Source organism: Anneissia japonica, unplaced genomic scaffold (genome assembly GCF_011630105.1).
Source record: "Anneissia japonica isolate Jap-2015-1 unplaced genomic scaffold, ASM1163010v1 scaffold5672_len53146_cov122, whole genome shotgun sequence".
NCBI lineage: Eukaryota > Metazoa > Echinodermata > Crinoidea > Comatulida > Comatulidae > Anneissia > Anneissia japonica.
This window is the reverse complement of record NW_022694900.1, coordinates 41,720-53,219: the sequence shown is the minus strand read 5'-3', so window position 1 is coordinate 53,219 and position 11,500 is coordinate 41,720. Positions and strand designations below refer to the sequence as shown.

Sequence of the window (11,500 nt, the reverse complement as noted above, 5' to 3'; positions counted from 1 at the left end):
TATTCAATTATATATATATACTTATATACACATGCATATATACACATACTGTACACATTGTATATATACACATATATACATACATATATATACACCTACACATCCAACAAACACACAATATATATATATATATATATATATGTATATAATGAATATATATATATATATATATACATATATATATATTATACCATTCTTTTTAATATCAATTTATCATTTCACATTAAATACAATTTCTGATATCAGACTTTCAATATATAATGGAATATAATAAATACAAATACATGTCACTACTTTTGATGTTATTCTTTGACTATGCAGTACAGTAAACATATTTAAAGGAACAAAACATGTTTTTACATGGTGGTCACCTTGGAATTTAATATGGCTGCTTAATGACCTTGACCTAAAATGGCTGTCATAATGACCTCTGATGAAATAGTTCCTATCAAAAATTGAATTTTGTGAGCTTATGTATGATTTTGCTGTAAAACACGACCACTTACAAACTATTAGGACATTCTACGTATTTAACAAAGAAATGAAATTGAATGACCTTAAATGACCATCTGACCATATCAAAAATGCTATAAATCCTTGACCATGAAAATATATTTTTAGACATCATAATTCTTATTGGAAGTTGTTTAAAAGAGAGAAATGAAATTGAATGACTTTAAATGACCATCTGACCATGTCACAAGTGCTATAGATCCTTGACCATGAAAATATATTTTTAGACATCATAATTCTTATTGGAAGTTGTTTAAAAGCCGATATATATATAAATAAATATAGGTTTTGCGTGGCAGCCATTTTGAAATTTAAGATGGCTGCCAGAATGACCTCGAATGAAATATTGTAGTTCATAGTAAAAAGTTTGAATTCTGAGAGCCTGGGTATGATTCTAATGTAAAATTTGACAATTACGTAATTTTAAAGATACCATAAAATATTTGACCTTGAATGACCTTGAATGACCTTACATGACCCATTTGTGGCAATCTGACCAGGTCAAAAATGATATGATTGTGTTCCTCGATCATATAAACATACTCTTAGACATTAGAATTATAATTCCAAGTGGTTTAGAAGCGGAGATATAGATAAACATAGGTTTTATTAGGTGGCCATTTTGAAATCCAAGATGGCCGCCATAATGACCTCGGATGAGGTGGTTCCTACCAAAAATTGAATGCTATGACCATAAGGAGCATGTAAAAAAAAATTGGTGCTTTTGTCCGGAACGTCCACATTAAGTCCAAATATGGCCCTAAGCTGCCGTACTACATCTTCATCTTCTTTTTTGGTGATCCGCTTCTCGAGCGGATCACCTATTGTAATTGTCAGGATCATCAACTTCTTTTTTTTCTTTCTCCCCATTTCTGTTCGCACGATATCTCAAAATTTCTACGAGTTACGCACACGGTCATTTCATCGATCATTTTGGCTTCACCTGTAATAATAACGGTAAGGTTTTCAAGGTGACCAGTCATGCATGATGTCAGCTACGTGCAATTTTGGGTTTTACATAATCGATCATATCAGCCTAACCAATTGCAATTTTGTAATCGTATTAAGTGAGCATTAACTTCGAGTCAATGTTAAATGTACTGTACCCTAATTTTACGCGTGTGCTTCGTATCGCGTGTGTCAAAATTTCAAAATGCTCGAAATCACTTTTTGACTAAATTAGAGCACGTTACACGCCATTTTGAGCATTTCAATTGTTTTTTTAAATTTACCACTACGCGTGCGCATTTGTACGCGCGCAGCACGTTCGGAAGCTAGAAATTAAGTTTTTTGTGACATTTTGGGTTCCTGACATTGTTTTTACAAGTTTCCGATCTTTTCAATCACTTTATGGCCAATAACAATGCCGTAGGTACGCATCAAACATAGTGAACTTTGTGCGCATTTGTGCCGATATACAGTGAAATTTTGCTAAAATCAGGCCTAAATTTAAACAGTTACAGCTCTTTAGGATGAAAGGTAACCCCCAATTTTTATTACATATTCTGAAAGTACATGAGTTGTAAATATGATTTTATAGGTCATAATGGCTGATCGGACATTATGACGTCATCATATTGCCATCTGAATTCAACAAACTGAATATTATCGATGACCTCATTTTAGCAAATGCGCATTTGAGCGTATATCGCTTATTCTTGATCGATTGTCTTCCAACTTTGAATATGTTATAGCTGTGACAATTCTCTTTCATATATTTGACTTCTTTTTACATTTTGATGACATCATCATGGTCAAAATATAGGATTTTGCTTACCCCGCTCATCTTTCTTTCGTCCAGCCTTTGATGACCCCATAATCACCTTAATCAGTCGTGATTTCTGAATCATATTTAGTAGGTATAAACTTCAGGTCATGGTTAAATGTTATGTACATTATATTTTTGTGAGCGCGTAATAACGCGAGCGTTCGCGTGCGTCAAAATTAATATAATGCTTTATATCATGTCTTTTTATAAATCAGTTATAGCTCCTTAGAATGAAGTGACCCCTAACTTTTATTACATATTCTGAAAGCACATGAGCTGTAGATATGATTTTATATATCATAATAGCTGATCGGACATTGTGACGTCATCATATTGCAATCTGAATTTTAAAAAAAAAATTATTTCTTTTCTCAAAACGTTGATGACGTCATATCATCTTAACCATTCGTCATTTCTGAATAATATTAAATGGGTTTATACTTCAGGTCAAGGTGTAATGTTAGGTATCTTACTTTTTTGTTTGCGCGTCTTAACGTGCGCGTACGCGTGCGTCAAAATTAAAATGTGCTTAATATCATGCCTTTTTTTAATCAGTTATAGCTCCTTAGGATGAAAGGTGACCCCCAATTTTTATTACATATTCTAAAAGCACATGAGTTGTAGATATGATTTTATATATCATAATAGCTAATCGGACATTGTGACGTCACCATATTGCCATCTGAATTTTTAAAAAAAATTATATATGATAAATATTATGAATGATAATTACTTCCTCACCAGCAGGCGTTTGTCAATAAAAGTTGATACATATATATCTCATATCAGGAGACAACATTCTGACATTAACATGCCCACGTGTGTCATGGCGTGCGAGTACACATGAGTATATCTTTAAAAGTGTTCCAAATTCTTTTTTAAAAAAGCTGAAATAGCGTATATCCAAGCCATTTTCAGCATTTAAATATTGTTCAATCAGCACCGCGCACACTTCGTCGAGGGTCAAAGTGCGGCGGATCACCTAACTTGTCCTCAGTGACGAGTTCAAATCTAGTTTTGTTCCTGCTTGTTTGTTTCTGCTTGGAAGTTGATAACTTATTTGATCCTTTCAAGTGAACTTGAGCTATTCAAATTTATAAAATTTTTGTTTTTGTTTTGAGGCAGTGTGTCTTTAATTTTTTAAATATCATCATCAGTCCATATATAAATTTGTCTGAGAATATTTGAATGTATACAAAGAGACCAATGAGTATAATCTAAATCTCAAAGAATAATAAGGTATATTATTATCATATACTATATTGAGTAAGGACAAAATGTTTGTGCCGATTTACCGTACAGATGCGTGCACAGCTCTGGAAGAAATATATTGTAGCACCATTCTTTTAAATGTCTTGCCGTTATTTGCATACTGTATTTATGTGTATTATTATTATTGAGTTCATATATATGTGTAATAAAATATCATAAAAAAACATTTTACAATAATACGAGTCAAAAAAACTTTGGACGAGGACTTGTCACGCTACAAAAGCAACATGCGTGAGAATTGTTCATTATTCAAATTAAGTTTGTACTGTAGAGTATGGTGAAAGGAGCAGAGTACTCAGTAGTAGGTAAGTGGAATGTACCACTTCAGTGAGTACAGCTGATACAAACGCGTGTATGTTCACTAAATATAATGGAATGAAATATATTATAAAATGACCATGTTAATCACTAAAATAAGTCAATATGTGACGAATAAGGAATGTCTACAGACTACATTCATCACAACATTTTAGCATGTATTGTATAACCTTTTTTTTACCACATTCTTCACCAGTAGGCATATTTTCTAAGTACCTGCTTTAACATTATAAAAAAAAATTTTATTGGCTCATGTTCAAATTTAAAGAGTAATTTGACTTTCTTCCTAAAATGACAGTTAAAGAGGAAAAAGTATTCAATATTTAATGCTTTAGAATATTCTGTTATGGCAGCATTTGGCCGACTAAGCTTCAGAGAATGATTAGAGCAGGGGCGAATTTGGGAGGGGGCGGGGTGGCCCGGCCCTCTCCCTCCCCCCTTTTTTGGAAAGTTTAAAAAAAAAGAAAGAAAAATTGGATCGCCCAAAATGCCTTAAGAGGTTATCAGGGCTCCCGAGACTTACAAAAAAATCAAGAAGACCTTGTGCACTCCCGCAAGCAAGGAAGAATCTCCCGAAAATAACTGATATCCTGCAAATTCATGATATTTGTATATTTTAAATATTTTATTGTCAATTGTCTCATGGAAGTCAATTTCGATGGGTATCACTATACTGGAGTATAAAAATTAGATATGTTAACAAAAGTTTAGGTACTGAAGATCAGTTTAGCATTCAAAGACTTCAAATAAAAACAAAATTCTGTTTTTGGCCAGTTACCATCGGCACAAAAATGGAAATTTCATAGAAAAAAGAAGTTTTCTTTATTTTTAGTACACCCGCCTCTGCCTTAAAATCTTCAAAAATATGATATGTATATTTCTTCTTAATTATATAAATTGAAAGCATTTAACCATCATACTACACTGTTTACATTCACTATAAAATTGTTAAATATAAAATATAACAAAATATAATTTAAAAATTTTTTTTCTGCCCTCCTCTGATGAATTTTAATAATTTTTATTAAGTTCGCGAAACAATTTTTAAAACAAATCTCACCTTACCTGCTACCATAATCAGGAATATTACTATACTGGTACATGCGGTGAGCAATGTTTTTTTTCTAGCACTTTTAATGCCAAAACTGGGTTAGTGGATTACTGTAGTTTGATTTCTGACTAAAGCTACTGTATTAAAATTCTTTTATTTCAATACTTTAACTGGCAGTTATAACTAATTATGAGAAGTTTTCAGTAAAAGTTTTAAATTATACATAAAGAATATAGATAAATCATGATTGAGTATTCTTGTTTATTTCAGGAATGAATGAATGAAAAAGACTGAAGCAGTAGCTGTACAAAGAACAATGAACATGGAAACAAGTAAAAGTAATAAACTAAAAAGACATTTCAGTATTTTGTCATCCTCCTTTTAGAATCAAGACATCCTACAATACTTTTACTTGTTTCCATAGGTTGTGATATTATTAGTACATTTTATTTTTATTTATTTCATAGAAGCAACTTTTGCAGATTTTAAGCTGTTTGTATCAAATTGGTACGATGAACACATACCCATCAATATGCTGAAAGTATTATTCAAGGACCATGTAAAAAATACTTTTGAATTACATGTTTCTTCTAAGACAATAACCTTAATGAATATGTTGGAAGCATCTGGAAGTTTGAGGCCAACAGACCTCACTCTCCTCTATGATACTATTAAGGCAACAGAGCAATTTGGTCTGGAATATAAAATTCAAAATGAAATGCCATCATTCCAAATTTCCAAAAGTATAAGGGATAGTGTAATTACAAAATTCACACCACATCGGCAAAAACTTGTAAAGCTGGGATTGGCGCTCACTCCAAGTGATGTACAAAAGATCAGTGATCTGTATGAGGTAAAACATACAGATAGCTGGAGTTTGATTATGGATCTAGAACATAATCTGGTTATTTGTGAAGAAAACATGGATGCATTCATTGAAAAGTTGAAAAAACACAAACTCCACCAAGCTGTGAAAGCTGTAACAGAAGGTATTTCTTTTCTTTTATATCAGTTTAATAAATGTTGATTACTGTCAGTGCTTGTAACTGAAAAAAAACGTTGTGCACTAAAGCATGGAGTACAATGAAACACAAGATAAAATCTGAACAAGAATTTCAGATTGAGATGTCATCACAAATCCCCTGGCATGTCACACCTGGCCCTGTAGTATCCACTGTTAGTGGACAGAAAATTGTAACTTCATTTCACACTAATTAGCATGCTAGATTACAGCAGAAGAGAATTCTTTATTTATTTATTGTAAAAATTTCTGGGGTTTTTTGGTTTGGTTTTTTGAACCATTTATTGGAGAGCCTCGCCCACTCATAAACGAATAGTTTGAAAAGATTAAAAAACAATAGAGCACCAGGTGAAGACGATCTACAAGGAGAACTCTTAAAGTACGGTGCAGATATAATAGCACCATACATGTCGCTGTATATCACAGCAATACTCAACAATGTATCTAAAACTCATAAAATACTTGATGTTAACAGTGGTATCCTCATACCCCTTCAAAAGCCAGGAAAAGTAAAAAGACCTGCCAAAAATCTTCGCCCAATCAACCTCCTAAACACCATCAGGCAGTGCATATCTGTCGTGGCACTTGAGAGAATCAGAGATAAGGTCAAATCTAACTCAATGAAAATGAAAGTAAGAAATTACTGGCATCAAGTCAACACACTTATCAAACCCATCCTTCTTTACAATAGTGGAACATGGGGATTAACCAAAGATATTGAGAAGAAGCTTGACACATTTCACAGACGTCATCTAAAATGCCTCATCGGAGTTATATATCCACATAAGATATCAAACAAAAACTTATACAAAAGATGCAACGAAAATCAAATCTCCATTACATGCATTCTGGCACCTCTTTGGTCATAATATCCTTAGACTTGATGAGCACACACCGGCCAATCGCCATGAAGTTTTACTTTTCTACTCAGCAACTGAAATCCAGAGGCAGACCCAGAACGACTTTACCCATAACCCTTCAGTCAGACCTCATCAACAACAAACACAATCTAAAATTACAATCACTTAACTATCTCTACACCATCAAAACTCTTGCAAAAGATAAGTCATGCTGGAAAGACCTCATCTGAAACCTTACTAAAGCAGCCAAGGTGGAGAAGTCAGGAGAATACTCGGCGTAGCAGTAGTTAAAGCGTTAAAAGTCAGTAAATCAAGTCAGTAATCAAACACAATAATCATATAAAAAATATCATTTATATGGCTGTTCCATGTCAAAACATCTCAAAATGCTTGACTGTCATAGTAAAAAACATGCAACCAATTTATGAGTCAAATTATTTATTATGGTAAATAATAAATAGATATTTAATGTACCAGATCAATTGTTGAATTAACTTCCAAAGCCATCATCAAACCTAGGAAAAGCAAGTGGTAAGATAATGTTCACATTGGTGTCTTATGATATGATGATGTTATCTGTTAATGTTACTGTGTTCTATATAATAACTCTACTACTACTACTGCTGCTGTTACTACTACTACTGCTACCACCACCACTACTGCTACTACCACTACTACTACTACTACTACTACTGCTACTACTACTACTACTGCTACCACCACCACTACTGCTACTACCACTACTACTACTACTACTACTACTACTACTACTACTACTACTACTACTACTACTGCTACTACTACTGCTACCACCACCACCACTATTACTGCTATTTTTCATGGTTAACACTGTAGATTTAGGGTGTGAAAAAATTCCCTTTAAATTCATAATATTTTGTACAGATATATAAAATGTTCTTATTTATAGTAAAAAAATAATTTTAAGAAGCCCTCAATTATCTCTCTCTTGATAGCTTGTAGAATGCTGCTTTTGTGTATTTTTTCTTCCTGTTTGCAAGAATAGAATATTTAATATTAAAACATTTTGTATTTTATGATTTATATTTGTATTAAAATAATCACACACAAGTGTGGCATTTACAGTATTGTATAGAGGTCTTCCATGTCTAAACATGTCAAATTTTTTTTCATATCACTGTAACAATGTAATTGTTAACTACACTAATATACTTATTTTAATGTACTGGTTATTGAATTATATTTCAGAAATTCCAAAGCCACCATCAAACTCAGGACAAGCAAGTGGTAAGATAATTCATCTTATTATAATGTTACTGTTATTTGTGCAAATACTTTATTATACAGTACAGTAAAGTAGTTGATCTGGGCAGTAGCATATCCAGGATTTTCAAAAGTGGGGTGGTGAGTAGAAATATTACATCCACTGAACTTTACACCAGGTGCAAAACTAGGGACGGATATAGTTATCGATAACTATGACTCCTCAAGTCCATTGGTCATTACTTTCTAAATAAGCTTACTTTGCAATTTATTTCCATTAATTTACTATGATTTTTTTCACATTTCAACAAAAAGGTTCAGGCTTTGTGAAACGGTAGTTCTATTCTTGCCGTGGTTATTGTGGTCATTTATTCACTGTGGGATGGTACACACAATAGTGAATGCATTGAGGCCCTGTACAGTCGTCCACAGTGGACTCAGTTCAGGTCATTGTTTACTAGCCTTGGGATTGCAAGTCTAGTTAAACATAGAAACAAACGGAAAACGGAGCAAAGGTACCTTACTATTCTAGCTGTTATTGCCCATCCTGTTTTCAACCTGAAATCCTTAAACGGAAAACGGAGCAAAGGTACCTTACTATTCTAGCTGTTATTGCCCATCCTGTTTTCAACCTGAAATCCTTTTATGCGGGGACGTGGAACAGAATCCAGGACCAGAAATAAATAAAAACAACAATGATGGAGCACACTCTACTGCAAGCATCACACCTAATACCTCTGGCAATTACAAACCTAAATTTTATTATCAAAATATTAGAAGTCTTAAAAATAAATTAGAAACCTATCACTCGGAATTAAATGCGCATATTTTTAACTGCACTTTCGACTTCGTTGGATTTACTGAGACGTGGTTAAACTCAAGAGTGTTTGACTCAGAACTTCACTGTCCAAGCTTCACTATTTACAGAAAAGATAGAGATGATGGCAGAAGAGGAGGTGGTGTTTTGCTCCTTGCATCGAATCAATATAAATCCCGGCGCTTGACACATCTTGAAAAACCAAATCTTGAAATTATCTTGGTTGAAATTAAATTAAGTAAGACTAAGCATTTGCTAGTTGCAGTTATATACAGGCCGCCTAGTAGTGGCAGAGACACTGTATTATAGATTTCACAATCAGTTGAAGATGCACTAACAATGTATTCAAGGCATCAAGTCATTCTCATTGGTGATATGAATCTTCCCGAAATCCGGTGGACCAGTGATGGAATTGGGACTGCACCTGCCAACTCGATTGGTGAACTTTTTATTGACTGTTTTATTAATGGGCATAATCTCTTTTAGTGCAATAACAATAATAATATTAACTCCATTTGCAATAATAATATATTAGACTTAATCTTGTGCAATAATTCAATTGATTTAATTACTGATATTTCTGCTGGACAGAATATGTTTGACTCCGACCATTTGTCTCTCTCATTTACGTTTCACTTTTGTACTTCAAATTATTTTTCTAGAGATTCTCGAAAGATTTATAATTTCAAGGCTATAAATAATGTAGACCTCATTAGCACCTTTAATACTATTCCGTTTGATTTAATTGATTCATGCAATGATATTAATGATAGTGTTTCTCTTTTCTATGATTTAGTTGATGCTGCCCTCCGTGACCTTGTGTCTACCATACGACCTAAGAGAAAAATGCCTCCATGGTTTGATTGTGAGGTCCGTGCTGCCCTAAAACACAAAGAGCGAATTCATCGACACCTAAAACGCTATAAAACTCAAGAACTCGAAGATTCTTTCTCTATTGCCAGAAAAAAATTTAAAACATTAGTAAAAATTAAGTATACCAATTATATGCAGTCACTATCTGGTGATTTGAAATCAAATCCAAAGCGCTTTTGGTCCTGGATGAAAACCAAAACTAAATCATCATCCTATCCTTCTGTTATGTCGTATGGTAACACGGTTGCAGAGACAGCTAATGAAAAGGCTTCTTTATTTAACAATTGTTTTCATTCTGTCTTTAAAAAAAGTTCAAATTTAACTGAAGAACACCAATGTCTTCCTGAGGCTCCCGTTGGTATGCTCAGTACTCCTGTGATTCATCCTGAAATCGTTAGCAAACTATTGACATCAATTCAAAAAAAATAAGGCATCTGGAAGCGATAACCTCAGTAATCACGTTCTGAAACTTTGTGCTCATCCACTTTCCGTTCCCATCTCCAATCTCTTTAATAAATCACTTCAAACTGGACAGTTCCCTTGTCTTTGGAAACATTCAAATGTTGTTCCTATTCATAAAGGGGGGACCAAGAAATTTATCTCCAATTATAGGCCTATTTCGCTGCTACCAACCATCTCTAAAATATTTGAAAAAATTATTTTTAATCACATCTGGACTCGCGTTTCACCTGCCATTGCTTCCTGTCAACATGGTTTTGTGGCCGGTAGGTCATGCTAAACAAATCTTGCTAGCCTTCTGACTACAGCCTACGGAGCCATTGATGACAGGAAGCAATGTGACATAGTTTATACCGATTTCTCTAAGGCTTTTGATTTAGTTCCACATAGTTTACTATTGCTAAAATTACAACGTTTTGGTTTTACAAATAGCTGGTTTCCTGGTTTAATAGTTTCTTAGATGGTAGGTTGCAGCGAGTGGTCATTGACGGTGTTGCATCGGAGTGGCTTCCTATCCACTCCGGTGTTCCACAGGGCTCAATTCTTGATCCCCTCCTTTTTAATCTTTAGTTAACGACATTCCTAATATTATATCATATTCCAGATGTCTTATGTTTGCTGACGATGTCAAGATTTTCAAAATAATTAGCAGCAGTGAGGATACCAACGGGCTCCAGACGGACCTTAATAGATTAAGTTCTTGGGCGTCAACTTGGGGTATGTCCCTCAACCCTGAAAAGTGCAATATATTATCTATTTCGTTAAAAAAGAATATTTTAAAGCACAATTATTTAAACAATGACAATCCCATAAATCGGGTGCATTCACACAAAGACCTTGGTATTTTCATTGATAGCACCCTTAGTTTTTCTCATCATGTTGATTATCTTGTTGGCAAGTGCAATAGACTGCTTGGGCTGATGTGGCGCAATTGCAAAAACTTTGACAGTCAAACTAAACTACATCTTTATTTCAGTATTATTCGCCCAAACTTTTGTTCAGTTATATATAATTCTATTTCCAAAACCCAAGCTTCATGTATTCATCGATCTTCTTGCGCTACATCAGCCACAACCATAACCACAACATTCCTTACATTCGATCTCCGCAGTCCTGTAGGCAGTTTTTTGATCTTGTTTTTTTATATAAATGTGTTAATCCTTTTTTCGATTGCGATTTGTTAAGTAATTTTAGTCTTAGAGTCCCCAGTTGGCGTCTTAGAAATAATCCAATTTTCATATTCCCTTTAATAGACTTAACGTGCTTAAAAATGGTTTTATTAGTAGATTAAGCTTAGCTTATAATT

At 33.7% G+C, this 11,500-nt stretch overlaps 1 protein-coding gene across 1 annotated transcript; it reads left to right on the top strand.

Annotated features, from left to right (window-relative positions):
* Positions 1–5,188: 5,188 nt before the first annotated feature.
* Positions 5,189–8,155, top strand: LOC117101336. The gene is made up of 3 exons (XM_033241297.1): positions 5,189–5,260; positions 5,390–5,911; positions 8,031–8,155. Exons 1-3 carry the CDS (start codon positions 5,203–5,205, stop codon positions 8,135–8,137), a joined length of 687 nt encoding a protein of 228 aa, XP_033097188.1. The 5' UTR covers positions 5,189–5,202; the 3' UTR covers positions 8,138–8,155.
* Positions 8,156–11,500: the final 3,345 nt, after the last annotated feature.